General features: G+C 39.1%; 2 protein-coding genes across 3 annotated transcripts in view; one reads left to right on the top strand and one right to left on the bottom strand.

The window, feature by feature from the left end:
- Positions 1 to 5,687, top strand: part of KCTD3 (potassium channel tetramerization domain containing 3) — a 46,956-nt gene extending 41,269 nt beyond the window's left edge. The window contains exons 15-17 of one of the 2 annotated variants that reach the window (XM_021710014.1): positions 2,192 to 2,376; positions 2,459 to 2,597; positions 3,945 to 5,687. In XM_021710014.1, coding sequence (XP_021565689.1) covers positions 2,192 to 2,376; positions 2,459 to 2,597; positions 3,945 to 4,506 — 886 coding nt within the window. In that variant the 3' untranslated portion in view covers positions 4,507 to 5,687. The remainder of the gene's footprint in view (positions 1 to 2,191; positions 2,377 to 2,458; positions 2,598 to 3,944) is intronic. The other variant, XM_021710015.1, reaches the window with a different exon arrangement.
- A 3,805-nt stretch (positions 5,688 to 9,492) lies between these two features.
- Positions 9,493 to 18,183, bottom strand: part of LOC103255181 (usherin) — a 465,104-nt gene continuing 456,413 nt past the window's right edge. Inside the window, exons 50-52 of the mRNA XM_008053149.2 lie at positions 16,407 to 16,651; positions 11,787 to 12,008; positions 9,493 to 9,582 (exon numbers count right to left, since the gene is read on the bottom strand). Coding sequence (XP_008051340.2) covers positions 9,493 to 9,582; positions 11,787 to 12,008; positions 16,407 to 16,651 — 557 coding nt within the window. The remainder of the gene's footprint in view (positions 9,583 to 11,786; positions 12,009 to 16,406; positions 16,652 to 18,183) is intronic.

The following is an 18,183-nucleotide window of genomic DNA, read 5'->3' as shown; positions in this document are numbered from 1 at the left end:
ACTCACCTCAGCCTCCCAAAGGCGTGGGATTATAGGCTGAGCCACCGAGCCCGGCTATGGAGAAGTTTAAAGTCTGTTAATGTCTATGAAAATAATTGTCTCAAACCTCATACTTAACTGGTAAAATATTGTGTGATATTGTGAAATAGGTATTTTATTTGTGTCCCTGTTTCCTGGCATACACTCTCTAAACAACTTGGAACCTTTGAAGTGATGTGTCCTTTTGTGTACTGAGAGTTGACTGATGGCTGACTGCTAAGGGGCTGTTCCTGTGGGAAAGACCAAGGCAGGTTAGAAAGTTGGCACTTTCAGCTTGCTTCCCAACCTTCAGGGAGAGGAGAGGGCTGAAGGTTAAGCCGATCGTCAAAGGCCAGTGATTTAATCAATCATACCTATGTAAGGAATCTCCATTAAAACCCCCTCAAAAAATTAATGCCAGAGAACTTTCTTTCATTTAACACATAGAGGATGGGAAGTCTAAGGGAGGGCATGGAAGCTCCCTACTACTTTCCCGCATGCCTTGCCCTACACATCTCTTCATCTGTACCCTTTAAAATATCTTTTGTAATTAACTGGTAAATGTCTGTTTTTCCCTGAGTTCTGTGAGTCACTCAAGCAAATTAATTGAACCCAAGGAGGGGAATATGGGAACACCGATTTATAGCCAGTCCCTCAGAAGCACAGACAATAATCTGGGGTTTGTAATCAGCATTAGAAGTGGGGCTCAGTTTTGTGGGACTGAGACCCCAACCTGTGTAATATGACGCCATCTCCAAGTAGAAAGTGTCAGCATTGCACTGAGTTAGAGCTAACACCCAGGTGGTATCTGATGCAGAATTCATTGCTAAACCCACACACATTTGTTCATAGAAGTTTTCTTGGTTGTGAAGGAAGTGCCATCCCAAAATACGCCAGATTGGTATATTGATTTTTTGGAGGGACTATAATTTTTCCAGTGTTTTCATTTGGAGAATGAAATATTTTCAATTGGGAAAATTATAGTCTCAGGAAGGGTTAGTAGACCCGTCTCTTCCTGCATGCAGCAAACCAAAAGATTCTCCACCAGGGGCACCCTCCCTCTACCAGGGTGAGAAAATAGCTTTTATCATCATAGATGGGGAACTGGGGGTTGCAATGGACCTGAATAAATATACTTACCGAAATAACCCTTATCTTCCACTAGTTTTACATTGTCCGGCCATATGTCTCCTAGCAACTCCTGCCCTTAGCCACATTTTCTTTGTCCTGTCATTTCTTTTAAAATTGTTTCCCTGTCTAAAAAGTACGAAAGCATCTTACTTTGGCCACTTCTTCAGACTTCACTCTCTTGTGAGGATGCCCATGTACACATAAAACTAATGCAATTTATATGCTTTTCTCTTGTTAATCTGCCTGGTACATTTTGGCTTTAAGATCCAGCCAAGAATCCAGTGTAAAAGCTCAAAAGGGAGTTGTAGGTAACTTTTGCTCCACTACAGTTGGTTGTTAAGTGAGAGTATAGGAAAAGCCCTTTGGTGTGTTTGTTTATGTATTCACAGACCTTGAGATCAGCAATGAGAGTAGGATAACTATTTCACTACGCATACAGAAATTAACTTCTTTTCCTTTTTTGTCCTGCCTACTAGGAAGCTCAGCAAAGCTTCATATTCTATTCCTATAATGTTTCTTTAATTTATATGGGCTATATTTTCTCTTCTATTTTCTGACCTTTCATTTGCCTATACTATAATTCTTTATAATGTTTTTTAAAAACTAAGGTCCCTAAACTCTGTTTTGAAGTGGGCTGGGATAATTAAACCAAGTACAATGCAGTCAACTCTTGTATGACTTTGAGAGAAACATTTGCTGATATTACCCTATGATTTCTTCATTTGTCAATGTGGATGATAATTATTTTTCTCAGGTTCTTTTATCTTTTATGAATATTAATGGAATAACTGTAAAAATCCTTTTAAAAGGTTAAGATTATAATCCTAATGAAGGATACAGCATAGGCCATCTGCATAGGGCTGTATATTTTTTCTGGTTTCAGAGTTTTGAAATTTACATCAAGATTTTGAATGACTTTTTCAAGATATTTTTCTAGCATAATGTCCTTTTGCTTTGTTTCTTTCTGCCCTTTTAGTTTCATTGCTTCCTGTTGAGGAATTGCTCATTCCCATGAGGTCTCTTTTCTGCTTTTCTTTTGCAGAATATGTGAGATCCAAGCAGTTGACTGTACTACAATATCCTCATTCACAGTGAGGGAATGTGAGGGATCCAGTAGGATGGGCTCAAGGCCAAGGCGCTACTTGTTCACAGGCCACACAAATGGCAGCATTCAAATGTGGGATCTGACTACTGCTATGGATATGGTTAACAAAAGTGAAGATAAGGGTAGGTTCCCATACAGAAAGACGCTTGCCACAAAGTAAGCTTCTGACATAAGTAATTTTAATGGTTTTTTTTTTTTCCAAAGATGTGGGTGGTCCAACTGAAGAAGAGCTCTTGAAATTACTGGATCAGTGTGATCTGAGCACGTCTCGCTGTGCTACTCCTAACATCAGTCCAGCAACTTCTGTAGTTCAGCATAGCCGCCTGCGAGAATCAAATTCTAGGTAGGTTAAAGCTTTAAGTATTATAAGTTGAGTGGATTGCTTTGAGGAAAATTGACTGAAGTTCAAGGGGAGAACCCCCCAAAAAACCGAAATTATTTTTTTGGAGAGCGGGCCCCTTTTAGGACAGGCTTACCCCACTGGGTAAGTGTTCTAGGAACCCATTAGCATCAGTGTACCAGCTAGCATTGTTGTGAGAGGCTGCATTCAGCTTCAGTGATTTTTATTTTTGGAGATTGATTTAACGCTTGCCCATTTCCTGATGGGTGATTTATTAGCACACCTACCCATACCATGCTGAGTGTTCAACAATTTTGACTAAAATTAGCATGAACCCCTGTACCCTGCCCTTTCTATTCACCTGATTTCACCTTGAGCAACATTTTTTTTGTTTCCTTGTATGAAAAAAGTCCTCAAAGGGAAACATTTTGCTGATATGAAAGAAGTGAAACAAAACATGGCAGGAAACTAAAAGAACTAAAAGACAGCAAATTGGCAAGTTCAAAAACTGTTTTGAGCAGTGGAAAGAGTGTCTTGATAGGTGTATCACATCAGATGGATAGTACTTTGAAAGTGACTGAAGTTTAAAGGTAATAATACACAATTTTTTATTAAAAAATTCAGGGTTTTTTGAGTCCCCCCCTTGTAATCACATAGTTCTAGGAAGTCATATTTTTCAAAGTGCATTTTGAATTCAAGACTTCATGTTTATACTCAGTTTTTTTTAACTTTGCTAAATTTCTCATCGACATGCATATGTGGTTCTTTTCATAGAAAAACATTTTTTGCTTTTAATTTATTTTGTGAATTGCTGCCAATTTGGAAGCCTGTTATCTGATCAAGAATTCATTCAATTGAAATTAGGAAAATCACATGTCACCTTGGTTAGTATGTGGAGCTTTAATTATTGTCCTGCCTCAGGGACAGTATTAATCAAAGTAATTACATTATCTTGTCTAGTTTTACATTTAGGCATTATGTACTTTTAGTGCAATGATGCAGTGTGTCTTTTTAGTTATTATATTGATTTTTAAAATTCCAAAATCTGAAGACCAAGGACCAAATACTGAATTGTATTGGTTCCGTATTGGTTTTATAGATTTTTTTCTTCTTTTTTTAGCTGTTCAAAAATTCAGCATAGCTGTGAATATATGCATGGTATTATTTGCATTGGTAATTTTATATACTGTATATATAATAAAGAGTAGTTGATAAGTATATTTTTATAGAGAGAAATATGTATATACAATATACTTTATATAGTGTGTTTTATTGGTACTTTAATTAATAAGATACTCTTCAAAAATGCCATAGTGAAATCTGAACTATAATTTTTAAAAACTATTTCAGCCTTCAGCTTCAGCACCATGAAACCATCCATGAAGCAGCTACTTACGGTTCTATGAGGCCTTACAGAGAGAGTCCTTTGTTAGCAAGGGCAAGAAGGACTGAGAGCTTTCACAGTTACAGGGACTTCCAGACTATTAATTTGAACAGAAATGTAGAAAGAGCTGTTCCTGAAAATGGTAACTTGGGTCCAATACAAGCTGAAGTGAAGGGGGCAACGGGGGAATGTAACATATCTGAGAGAAAGTCTCCTGGAATAGAAATAAAAAGTTTGAGAGAATTGGATAGTGGATTGGAAGTGCATAAAATAGCTGAAGGTTTTCCAGAATCTAAGAAAAGGTTGTCAGAAGATGAAAATGAAAATAAAGTGGAGTCAAGGAAGAAAGGAGGATTTGAAGGGGGCGGATTCCTTGGAAGAAAGAAAGTTCCATATCTGGCATCATCACCAAGTACTTCTGATGGAGGAACTGACTCACCTGGTACTGCATCCCCGTCTCCTACAAAGACCACTCCATCTCCTCGGCATAAAAAAAGTGATTCTTCAGGTCAAGAGTACAGCTTGTGAAAACTCACCAAAATGAATAGTTGTTTTGCTAAATTTAGATGAAAATTAAACTCTCCTGATTTCAATACACTAGTTTTTACACTAAAACTTTACAAGAGAAAATTAGACTTTATTAGTATCTTTTTAACAGAATTACCAGGAATAAGAAGATATAATAACCACATCTTGACATTTTGGAATTTTTTTTTTAGTTTTAAAATACATTTAACAGATCATTTGTAAGACAGGAGTTCATTTTAACATTTACCTACTTTTTTGTTGGTTTTGGAAACATAATACCATGATTTAATAGGATGGTGCCCATATCGATGAGCATTCCCTTAAAGCATGGGAACCAGCAGACTCCATTCCTAATCTTGATTATGCCTGAGACTTGTCTTGCAATGTTATCTTCAGTGAGTCACATAATTGTCTTTGGAACTTGGTCTCCCAACCCTTATTGTGGTTACAAAGTGTTTACCAGATATTTGATGAGGTGCTATGTTTGTGAAAAAAAATACCATGTAATTCAAAAACACTATTGATACCGAATACCAGATACCACTATGTAGTACTTTAGGATAATTTTATTTTTATTGTGGATCATTTTCTGCCTCTCATTCTTGGAAGTTCTTAACGAGCATCACTAATATTAAATGCCAACTTTCTGTTAAGTTGGAGCAATTGTCTGTGTTTGAAAAAGTGAAATGAAAATAATAATCAAGGGCAAAACTTTGAATGCTCAGAAGGTCAAACTATACCAGTTGCTAACTTGTCTTGTATAAAGAACCACCATATTTTTGTTTTAGTGTTAAAAGTCAAGACATAAAATGTGGCCATTTAGTTGTACCTATATGACTGCAGTTCTGAATTTTTGGTTAAAGGGTTTGACTGCTGTAAAAATGTTAATTTGAAGATATTTTGAATTGTAAGAAAAAAAGAACTTTGTTGTACATTTTTTTCATTTAATTGGAATGAATTTCAAGTTTCTACAAATAGAGCAATTGTAAATTTAAAGCATTAGCTTTTATTGGTGAATAATGTATATATTCCCATTTCAAGAAATATAATAAGTGAGTAAAGTTGAAATAAATCCTTAAAGTTTACTATATTGCCAGTGGTTTCACAACAGTTCTCTTGTATTTATTTCTCAATTAAATCTAATAAAAATTATTAGGACATGTTTTCAATTATTTATGGAACAATTTTCCTGTCTAAAGTGTGCTTATGTGTGTTTGTACATTTCTTTGCTTCTTGCCATAGTAAAAAAAGAAAAAGGAGAACTTAATATATGTGAAAACTGTTATACCATCAGTCCAGAAAATATTAGGCAAAGCATATTTTCAAAATTACTAAGATTATAATTATCTCTTATACCCATCTTCCTCATTATCACAGTTATGTGTGAATTGGGTGGGCAAGTAAGAAAATTAAAGGAAAAAAATAGAATATTGGCCAAGAATAAAAGAACATTTTTTTTAAAAGGTGATGACTATTACATGATAAAATCCCATAAGAAAGCACTATACCATAGATTGCATTATACTACAAGTCAAATCTTGATTCTTTCTTTTGCTTATAAAAGGTTGAACCTTGATGTCTGAGACTGCTCTGACACTGTACTTTGTAACCTTGTGTAGATTATCCCCACTCTGCCTACAGTTTTTCATTTTACATACCTAACTCACTAGGGTTGCTGTAGCTGAAAAAAGAAATGCAATAACTCTATATACTTTGTGTGATTGATAAAAATTGAAAAGAATTATAATTCTCTTGGGGATACTTTTTAAAGTAATTTTGTACTAAATTCAAAGTATGGTTATACCAATAAGATAAATATGGTTATCCTCATTTCACAGATGAGGTCACTGAGACCCAGAGAGGATAGGGCTTAGCCAGTGACAAGACTCGTCAGCTACTGAGCCAACTTTTGAACCCAGGTTTCTGTATCAGAAACACCTGAGGTTAGACACACAGAGTTGCCCAGGTCTCGCCAGTTCTGCTGAATTTGAATTTCTAGTGATTGGGATTCATAACAGTATTTTGAAAAAATTATTACAGTTGATTCAAATGTACATTGGTGGTTGAAAAATTACCCAGGACTCCCTATTTTCCTAAATGAGTGCACCTTTATCATCATCACTTATGTGTAACTCAGAGCTGTTTAGAGTATATTTTTAATACTATATTAAATCAAACTTGGTTCACATTTAAATATTTATTAAGCCATCTTTAATTTACATGGTATTTGTGCACTAGAAATCAACTACTATTTGTGACATAAATTTGTTATTACTGAATTATTTCCCCTGACCTATATTTTATTTTCAGGTTATTCAGGTTGAATTATTGCATACGGACGTCAGTAATTTTTACATTAGTATAAGGTACCATAACAGATTGGTGTTTAGGTTCTCCGTTTAGTAGAAATTACAATGTATTATCTATAAAAGCAGTTTTTACGAGAGTTTATAAAAACGTAACTATGTTCTCTTATCAAACAATGAATATTAGGAATAACAACATGGAAGTTCTTAAGCTGAGGACATGGCCTGTGCACATGATAAGACATAAATTAGGAGATGTAGAACACATTTAAAGAGGTTTATGGAGAACTGCTCATTGGTTTTTCTGTAAGGAGGAAGTGGTAAGCCAAGGAGCATGGTCTCTGTGTGTAGCATATTGCTCCTGTACAAGATACCTTCATGCTGCATTATGTCATTGACTCAACACTAGGAACAATGGGAAGCTTTAAAAAGTACTGATGCCTCAGCCCCAACCCACACCCATTGAATCAGGATCTCTAGGGGTGTATCTACATAGTTTGTATACTGGAGGCTTGGCACCCAATACCACTTAAAGTAGCAGAACATGTTAGAATTCTCTGAAACCAGTACAAGTAAGGTTGGGAGTGTAGCAGGGGACAGTGTTGTGGGCAGATACCACATGGGCTTCTGTCTGCCCTGAGCTATGGGATCAAAATGTAAATGACTCATCTAACTGAATCCTTATAATAACTAAATGTCTATTTTGATGTTTAAGAAAATGATTTAAGATGAAATCCTCTGCAGTTCTTTATACTGTACTTTTAAAAAATACAGTGATAAAGGTAACTAGATTACAAAAATGAGGATGAGCTCTGTCTTCTGAATCTACCTATGACAAGCAATTCATATTCACAGAAGAGTAGACCAATGATAAGGATACAAGTCTGGAACCACTTCTACCCTATATACCTTACATAGCTCATGTGAGGTGGACACTCAGCCTTGGGTAAGGCTTACTGGTGCCATCTTTAAACAACTCATTGACCCAGATTCAGCAAACGGGAATAAAAATCAGTAAACTCAATTAGCCAATCCTGTTTCTGTTTCAGAAAATATAAAGCTTTTGGCGAGGAAAAAAGTACATATTTTTTCATAACTTTTACAATCACTGCCAAATATGCACAGTTATTTCAAATTTGCTTGTTTATAGCAGTTTCAACAAAGAGGCAGAACTGCTTAATACTGGTCTATGCTTTTGACACTTAACGGTTGGCAAGCTTAATCTAGGAGCTGCTTTCCCACAGAGCTGGGTGAAGTCCCAATACCCTCAAAGTCCACAAATTTACAGTTGGATCACGTGGCGGGGCAATTCATAGATTTCTGGCAGAATAAGTAAGGTTGTCCCTTCAAAAGTTTTCGCCAGCTCAGCTTTACGAAAACCCACCTGCCTCACAGTGTAGATTCACAAAATATTTTGACTGTCATGTATAAGAAAGTTACATTCAAAATGACTTTCTGGAGTCAATAAGACCATCAAGGATGAAGGAAGGGAAGAAGAGAATTTTTTTTTTCATGAGGAACACATTTAAATATGTAATTTTATGCTGATGACTCAGGAAAAAAAAAAAGTTTTTTTTTTTTCTTGCCACAGAAGTATCACCAATGATTTTGTAATCCAAATAGAGCAGATGACAGAAACTTCTGAACTATGGAAATTGGTATTGTTGTATATCATCTGTTCTTACTGATTCTAGGACTAAAATAGTTATTCTCTGAAATGGATTTAGTATAGAGTACAAGTGTAAGTATGGTCTTGAATTTATATATGACTATGTTAGATAATTTCAAAACTAGAAGGATCACATAAATTTTTTCCTTTTAAAATTCCATGTAGCCTAATAAAATATTGCAGATAGGACAACAGTTTCCTGGTATTTAGTGAATTAGCAGAATTTTACAAAAGGTACCAATTGGAGTTTCAACTGAAAAATATGTGAAGTAAAACCACTGGTACAAGTGGACATGTTTCTGTTGAAACTTTTCTTTTTGAAATGTACAAATAAGTTGTTTACTCTGATTTTTCAGAAGATTCATAAATGCAAGAATTTGACACATAACTATGCCTAAGCATGTGGTGCTTTGTCAAAAGGCTTGGTGAATATTTAACCCTAAATATTATAATTAAATAGAACCTTCAGCAAGTGTGTAGAACCAGCACAAAGTTTGTTTTTCTGATTCAGTATGCCCTGAAATTAGGATTTCATTTCACATCTATGATCATTAGAATAGCTTTTCTTTACAGGATTGTGTCAACCCTGAAAGAATAGCAAATGGAAAGGAATGGCAGCAACATTCTTCTAGAAAAATCACTTACTTTTAAAAACAATAACTAACTTACTACTTCTGTGGGCTGTCTTGAAATTGCCACTGATTCATTTAACTAGTGGCATCACTGCTAGACAGAGCCAAGTGAAAGTTACATGCCTCTTTATCGTCCACAAAATAAGCAGAATAAAACAAGCATTTCCATATGAATATTACCCCCCTCATTTCAGACAAGAAAAATAACACTTCTTAGACCTCTATAGGAAGGGTCTCTCAAAAACAATCGTCATTTCTTTGAAGGATTACGGAATCACAAACTGGCTTTTCAGCAGGTATGATAATGTGTCAGTGATAACCCAGGAGGAGTGGGGTGTGGAGCCTACATTACAGAGTTCCATTTTCAGGTTTCCATCATTTACAGGTGGGTGTCGGTGAATGTGGTGTGTTCCTTGGTCACTGAGCTGAAGCCCTTGATGGCATTCATCAGGTCCTCTTCATCCACATACTGAAAAAAAAGTCGACCATCATTGGCTACGATAGTTGCTGTCAACCATATTTGATATCAATTGGTAATTCTATCAGTTTAATGTACAGAGTACTCAGTAAGTATTAAAGGCTTACCATCCTATGCTCAACACCACATGGTGTGGTTTAAGACACAGTCCTTGCCTTAAACTTTAAATTTATCTTATTGAAAGGATTGTGTCACATGCACACATGAACTATAGAATTCAAAATGTATGTGGTCTGAGTGTTAATGTTAAACGCTCTATCTTAACTATTCTAAGCCTCAGTTTACTTATCTGCTAAGTGGGAAGTTTCTACATTTCTATAGACATACACATATATATGTATAAACACATATATTTTAAGATTTAGTTCGAAGAGTAAGTGGAAGAGCCAGAATGCAAGGTATTTATGCTCTATTTCTTCGCACTCTTGTACTGTATTTTGTATTCCTTGAATAGGGTTAGTAATGTTGGGTACAATGTTATAGTGAGCAGATAACTTGCAAAGTATTGGCATCTTCCAAAGATTTTACTGAATCCCTTTGCACACTGCCTATTGCTAATGCTGTAGAAAGCAAGCAAAAATGAAAATATAGTATAATAGTTACAAATGGGAGCTCTGTAGTTAGATGATGCTAAGATCCCAGCCCCGTGACAAGATTGCTAGCTGTGTGTCCTTGGTAAATCATGAATGTGTCTAAACCACAGTTCCTTTTGTAAAAATGAGGCACTTACCTCCTAGAGTTTGTGAAGATAGGTGAAATAATTCAACTAAACTCTCGTATTATATTGAACACTTGAAATTGCTGTCTTGCATGTCAAAAAATGATCAATTAGCAATCCCTTGTTAAACCTAATATAATTATTCCTGCCATTTAAAAACTTTAGATTTTAAATGGAATCATGAAATTGAATAGTTACAACGTCAAACAGGCCCATGACTCTAAAATGCATATTATATGTATAATCATTCTGAACAAGCAGGAAGGGCTGTACATTTTCTTTTTTTGATGAAGATACGGAGTCTGAAGTCAAGGAACTCCTTTTATTATTTACCATTAGACCAGAAAGACTTCGTGGAAGTTATCAACTTTTCAATGTTGAAAAGTGAGAGCTTGGGAGAGAAAGATGAGTAAGGATCCAGAGGCAGAGCAGATGTTGGATAAATTCTGCCCCAAAGGAGTAAAGAGAGGAGCTAGGTTCTCAGCTCATGAGCTGTTATCCAGACCGATGGAATGGTGCTGCAGCTGACTCATCTAGGTAGTTAGTACACCGAAGCTGATGGTTGGTAAAAATTCTAGGATTTTAGTTATATCAGCCACTAAGGGGCTAGTAACAAATGTTATATAATGATGAAGACACTTTTCAAAGGGTCAATTATTTGTTGTACCCACTGGACTGAAATTATGAAAGATGAAGCTCATGAATAGTAACACCCTCATTTATCATTTTCTAAGTTTTCTGGAAAGAAACCATTTTAACTTGTTGATAGAAAACGATCTGCCTCCAACAATAAATGAGTAGAAAAACGGTGATGCACCTCTTTTTAAATTAGCAAAACAGGTACGTGTACTTTATGCCTTGTTTTAGGCCAGTTCCAAGCTACCTGCCCAAATTAATGAAGTGTAACTTGTTTTCTTATTCATGCGTTTATTCTGTGAACATCTATTGAGTGCCGGAAGAACAAGACAAAGTTTCTACCCTGCTTATCAAACAATTGGAGTACACTAGAATACAAGTTGGTTACTACACAATTGGATAAGTGCTCAGAGGCATACACTCAGTGTTGTGGGGCAGCTTTCAATGAAGTCCAGGAAGTGTTATTCCCATTCCCATATTTTGTCTTTCTCATTCTCTCTCTCTCTCTCTTTGTCTCTCTCTCTCTCAAGAGATGCACAATAAATATCTCACTACAGCTTCAAATGCCTGGGCTCAAGTGCTCCTCCCACCTCAGCCTCTGGAGTAGGGACTACAGCCATACACCATCATGCCCAGTTTTTTTTTTTGTTTTTTTTTTTTAAATAGAGACAGAGTCTGCTATGTTGCCCAGGCTGGTCTAGAACTCCTGGCCTAAAGTGATCCTCCCACCTTGGCCTCCCAAAGTGCAGGATTACAGGAGTGAGCCTTCGCACCCAGTCATCTCTCTACCAGTATTCTTCTGGGATCTTTAGCAAAGGTTCTGATGAGGAAACCAACTCACCAACCCACTGTTGTGACCCATGATGGTTTCCCACAGTGAGTCGTCCGTCAAGGCTTTCTTGTCCTGGATGTCCATGAGCTGGCTGACGCTGCGGTGGAGAGAGCCCTGGGAGTAGTTTAGGCTGACTTGGCTTTGGCTTGGGATACGCAGGACAGACATGCTCCGATTGCTCCGAATACTCATAGGTGTCCCAGACCGGGGAATTTTGGTATCGGCTAATCCCTGTAAAGAAGGTTGCTATGGGTGATTTACATGGAAAGAACATGGGCTTGAAATCTGACAGAGTACTGTGTCTCACATGTTCACAATAAAGGGAACAACTGTATTCAGGCCTTCCTATAGATTTTAGTGGCTGTGAGCACCCAGAACGCTGTGTCCCTTGGTTTCTTGGCATCTAGAGAGATCATGCACTGGTGCTATGGCTACTGGTCCCTGTGGGGTAAGGAGGATGCAGGGTGAGCTAAAAAGGTAATTGGTTCATGTGTGTCAGCACAGAGCCTCCTCCCTCTAGAGAACAGCTCTTGAGAGCACCATCAAAGCTAGCAGCGTTCTTTCATGGTTGCCCACTAGGTGAGCTCAGTTTGTATTTCACTTTAAAAGTCCTGAATTTGTGAAGGGAAATTGAATCCTCTCTCTTTTCTCATTCCCTGTCATTCCCCTTGTTATAGGATACCCCCTCCAAATTAAACCTGTTCTCATAATAACATTAACATCAGAAAGACAAAGTCATTCCACGATTAAGACTTAGATATGCCGTAAGGTAAAATCTAGCTGCTGTAAACATCTGAGGGTTCTGATTTAGATGGTCCAACCAATTAATTGCCCATGCTTTTTATTATGCAGTCGACACACCATGCAAAAGATCATGCAGTCATGCAGCACACAGAGGTACCTCAAAGTGCATGGTGTAACTTTTTAGGGTGACATTACTTGACACATCAGATATATCAGCCACAGAGTCAAACTGAGAACAAATGGCAGCATCAGTGTGTGTTTTGAACATTTTTTAAAAAGTTCTTTGCATTTCTTCAAATACAGCACTATCATACCCATATTTAATACCATCCTGACATAAAATACAGATATAGCCTATGATATATACATACCTCTGTGTGTGTGTGTGTCTATGTTTATAGTACAGTTTTATGGTTAAAACTACATGGTATGTGGAAATTAGTTGGTTAGTATCTAAGGTAAGTACTACTGGCATTATTTTTTAGTGTTGTAGAAAATGAATCTTCAAACAAACAATTAAATTATGAGTAAAACCTGCCCTTGATCTTAGCTATACTGTATACTGTGTGACCTTGAAAAATGTTAATGAAATACAAAAGTCTCCCTCATTCTCTGACACCTCTGCCTATTTCTCTCTGTTCAGAGTGTAGCCTAAAATCCTTTTGCCAGTCTGGGTCTGATGTTCAAAGGGGTACCTTACCTGTTCAGTGGTCAGGGGCACTTAGAAGAGGGTTACAGCAGCACTGAAACCAGAGCTTATCAGATGAGGGGCAGGGGCATGTGTGTTGCAGGGGCACAGCTCATTAATCTACTCAAGTGAAAAGAAAGTCAAGCTGGAAAACTGATAGGTGAATCCAGCTTGTTCATGTTCAGATTCTTCCCCATCTAAGTAGAGGAGAAGTCCATGGTCACCAACAATGGCTCCTCATTTTGCTCAACTAATGCAATTTGTGTTCCCGTTTAAATGGGCTCACCTTCAATTATTGTCTCTCAAGGCCCCCAAGTTTGTGAGAGCAGTTTGAATTGAGAGCAATTACTTTTTTTAAAAAACAGCAAAATAAGACTTGCAAGTACCTTTTGTCAACTGGATAGGGTTAGATTATGATTCACCAGGTCTGGGGGACTACTGCACAGTGCCCTGGCACACCCTAGCTTTCCCTTCTGCTAACTCTTCAGAGCAGCTTACAATGAGCAGCCTTCCAGCTAAGGGTGAGCTGGTTCTCGAGGCCAGAGGCCCTGCAGCCAGCCAGTCCCCAGCTAATTTCTCCATTCCTTCTTCTCCTCATATCTCACTCAGTTTGGCCACTCAGTAAAAGTTAATCCGTTGGGTGCCACTCTGCTTCTCTCTGATGGTAAAGGGTGTATGAGAGCAGGGTGCTTCGATTATTTTGTCTGCCTGTCCCGGCTAAAGGCTATGTTTGGCCCCAGAGACAGTTTAGCTTGTGTTATGTGAGGTCTACAAGGTCCAATCAGCACCACCTCCCACCTGTTTTTATTGGTCATCAAACAGAACACCCTGTTTAGGGAATCTGTGTTATATTTTTAGTTCATTTTCAGTTGTTCTCAACTTTTACTGTGTATCAGACTTCCTGAGGTTCTGGTGAAAAAATGGCAGATTTCTGGGTTTCTTCCTCAGAAATTAAGGTCCTGCTCCTATGTGATGCTGATGCAGATAGTTTGTGGACCTCACTTTGACAAAACAATGCTTAACAAGACTCATTAAACCCTGAGGAATGGGTTATGTCCAGAATAATATAACATCCCCACAGGAAGGATGTGAGTGCTTCTTGGTCACTAAATTGACCAAGTAAGCAAGACAGTATTCCTCCTCATGGAGGATTCTGATGCAGAGGTGCCTGCCTGTAGAGAATGAGTCAAGGAACAGGAGAATTGATTCCCAAAATGAGCTCTGGACACTACTGATATGAGAATAAGTGTTCCTGTAACCATACTGCATGTTATGGAGTAGATGCACCCAGAAGCGCTTGGAGAGTTCCCTTCCACTTTCTTTCTGCACTCAATAGCCCTCATGATTGATTAGTGAATCTCCCAGGCTAAGCAGATCCCTCCTGCCTTCTTCACTGTTTCACAGCTTCCCTCTCACAGTGGTGCATCCTTTATCTAAGAACAAGCCCCTCTCAGAGGAAGTTATTCTTTAACAATGGAAAGCTCTGAAATATCTGCTCTTCAATAAGAATCTCCTAATGACTATTCACTGAACAGGAGCAAATGATCCAGGGTTTGAACTGGACTCTCAACATTTATTCATTCAGAAAGTATTTGTGGAGTGGCTATGATATGCTGGGCACTGTTCTGCATGCTGGGTTACATATAACAGTGTGTGTCCCACAAGATCCCTGACCTTGTAAGCCAACGTTCTATTTAAAAATTCAGACAAACATCTGATTTAGTGTCATGCTAAGTGCTATGGAAAAGAAAAAAATGAATTAAGGAGCTAGGGATAGAACAAGAGATGACATTTGTGCAGAGATCTGAATGAAGCCAGAGTGTGAGCCACCCAAGGGAGCAGCAGCCATGGACCTGCAGGAGAAGCTTGTCTGATGGGCTTGGGGAAGAAGGAGGTTCCAAGGACAGTGAGTGATGAGAGGAGTGGAACAGATCTGACCCAAGAGAAGCCTCCACCACCCCATCATTGTCCCATTGCTGCTTCCTGCACCAACCTCAAAACATGGTCCTCAAAGGACCTACTTCCCTTTCATGCCCCCAACACTTCTGGTGCTTGAGTCTGAACTAGCTTTGAGGCCACATGATTCACTACTGTGTCCTGTAAAAGTGACAAGGTCTGGAAGGCAGACAATACTGATATTCATTCTTTTCTTCTTTTTTTTGTTATTTTTTGAATCAGAGTCTCACTCTGTTGCCCAGGCTGGTGTGCAGTGGCACACTCATGGCCACCACAGCCTCGACCTGCTGTGCTCAGGGGATCCTTCCGCTTCAGCCTTCCAAGTAGCTGGGATTTCTTCTTTTTAAAATGTTGAAACTTAAGATGTTTAACCAGGCTTCTGTGCTTAACTTTGGTGCCACAAGGATAGCCACTAGCTCATACAGAACTTTTGCACAAACAGGAAAAAAAGGTACCCATCAGGTAGATGTACCTCTTTGGGCACACAGCTTGGGGAGCAGACAGATGCCTGGTAAGGGTTAGAAAATACAAGTTATCCTCCTTCAGGTAGACCACAGCCCCATGCCAGAGCACACCATGGAATTGAGCCATATTTGACTCCTTCAATGAGTGCTCTGGGCAATGACTTTTCTGCACCACCAGTTGATGCGGCTCTCCCCCACAATGCTTTCTGGACCTCCTATATTGAGAATGGGTGGTCTGGAGCTTAGAGGTAACGTCCACTCTCAGTGGCACAGGGTGTCAGGGCTAATGGACAGACTGAGAACCACTAGCACTTTAGCTCCTTCCTCCCCATCTTTCCCTTTTTATTTTCAATCCTCCTAAATCACACAGTAATATAGCCTATAAGTTCCCCCAGGTGATTTAATATACAACTCTTCTCCACCACACCCTGGCTTACAACTATTAGGCAGAAAAACGAATCCCTGAGTATACATTAAAATCATTTTCAGAGTGAAAAAAGGATACCAATCCTCAGGCCCTATCCAAGACTGATGAAATCAAAATTTCTGGGATAAAGTCCAGGCAGTAGTATTTTTTAATGCTTCCCAGGTGATTCTAATGGGCAGCCAAAGTTGAGAAAGCTGTTCTGGGATTAGGCTCCCTCAGTCCCCACCCTTAGTCAAACATAACTGACGTCTAGTTCCTTGTTGCTATGGCTATGAAATATTTTTCTCAAAAGAAAGACAGGTATTCTAGTCTAGTGATGAAGAAATGGAGCCACGCCTGTACAGACATACCATATGGTTTTCCCCCGGTGGATAGACACTCAAAGGAGACATCCTTTTCTGAAGGGGTACCAAGGGAGGTCTCTCTCTGATATACGGTTCTTTGTGGATTTTTCTTTGTAGTATCAGGGACAGGAAAATGGCCAACAAGATCAAGCCCAGCATTGCCATCAGCACTATGAACCACAGCTCACTGTAGAACTCTGTGCTTTTGCTCCCCGGTCCCTTCTTTTCTCCAGGAGTTGTTAGTACCAGGCCTGCCAAACCCAGAGAAAGAAAAGAGAAACGTTATTTCAGAAGGCAATTTTGTGATCTCTCGCCCTGTAATTTGATAGCAAATGAGAGAGGAGTTGGAAGCAGTTTGTCTCATGGTGCTTGTTTGCACTTGTGCACAGGCTAGGGTAGTGGTTCAGTGTGTCGGTGGGTTGCAACGAGACGCTTATAGCCCTCAAGAGACCTCCCTGACACTCCTGGCAGTGCTCTGCTCAGGTTGGAAATAACCACTGCCTTGGCAAATCCCTGGGAAAGAAGAGGGGGAGAAATTTTTAAAAGGGGTTACCAAAGGTCACCTGTTTCATAGCTGTGTGCCTTGGGAGCAAAGTCATTGCTTGAGCAATGAGTTCTTGTGAAGGACTGAGGCCCTTACTATTACGGCTGCAGACTCACAAACAAAGCCACCGCTGCAGAGATACAAGGTCCTCTCGCTTTGTGCAATGGCCTCATTTCCAAAGTTTTGTGCAAACTGCATTTTGAGGCAATAGATTCCATTTGCCATTGTGATATTAACAGCCCGTGTTTGCTGCCATGTCGCCTCTTTATTTCTCATCTCTGGCCTCTCTTAAATAGCAAAAGCTCTGCAAACTACTACTCGAGTGCACTGGGAGAGCTTCCTATGGAAAGAAATCTTTTGGCAATGGGTCCACCTATCCTCGCTTTCTGTTCACGGGTTGACAGTTCAGTTGATGTGTGTCTCTGCATAAGAGGGCAGTAAAAGTAGCTCACATTTAATAAGCATTTACCCCATGCTGACCCTATGCTCATAGCTCTTCAGGGATGAAGGATGGACAGTAGAAGGCTTATTGAATTTTGTGGATGTGGGGAAAGTTGGGGCAGATAGGAGAAGGGCTGACAGGGATCACTGCAGAACAGCCTAAGTCAGTGGAATCATGCTAGTGGCTTGGCGAGCCCTGGGACAGGGATCTCAGAGATTAGCTCCCACCCAGTCACTTGCTGGAGCCAGCATGGAAGTCAGCGGATCCAATGCAGCTGCCACACAGGCTGGTGTGGAGTTGTGAGCCAGAGGGCAGCAAATGTCTATAGCCAGAGGCAGAAGGACAAACAGATGACACCGTTGTGAATGCCTACTCACCCACTGGATACACTTGCCCTTTTACAGCACCTCCAGGTCCTCCTGAGCCTGCTTGTGCTTCACCCTCATACTCTCAGAGGAAGACTTAAAGGGGAAGAGTTCAGAATTGGGGTCAAAATGTTTAAGGGAGGGAGAGACAGTGACTAAAACTAATCCTTGAACTTCATGAGAGGAGGGATTTTACTTTGCTAACTCTAACGCTGCTGTGATTAAAAATTTGACTTTCTGGCTTTTTCTTCCCCATCTCTAATATAAAGGGCTGAAGTCAAAGCTCTAATCAAGCACTAGCAGGGTGAAATCCCCCTAATTAGGAACCAATGTATATGTTGTTTGATTAAAAACGAACAAACCAGCCGGGCTCGGTGGCTCAGCTTGTAATCCCGCGCCTTTGGGAGGCTGAGGTGAGTGGATTGCCTGAGC

Source organism: Carlito syrichta, unplaced genomic scaffold, assembly GCF_000164805.1.
Source record: "Carlito syrichta isolate Samal-C Ts95f unplaced genomic scaffold, Tarsius_syrichta-2.0.1 Scaffold287916, whole genome shotgun sequence".
NCBI lineage: Eukaryota > Metazoa > Chordata > Mammalia > Primates > Tarsiidae > Carlito > Carlito syrichta.
Note: the sequence above shows the minus strand (reverse complement) of the source record. Positions and strands in the feature narration are given on the sequence as shown.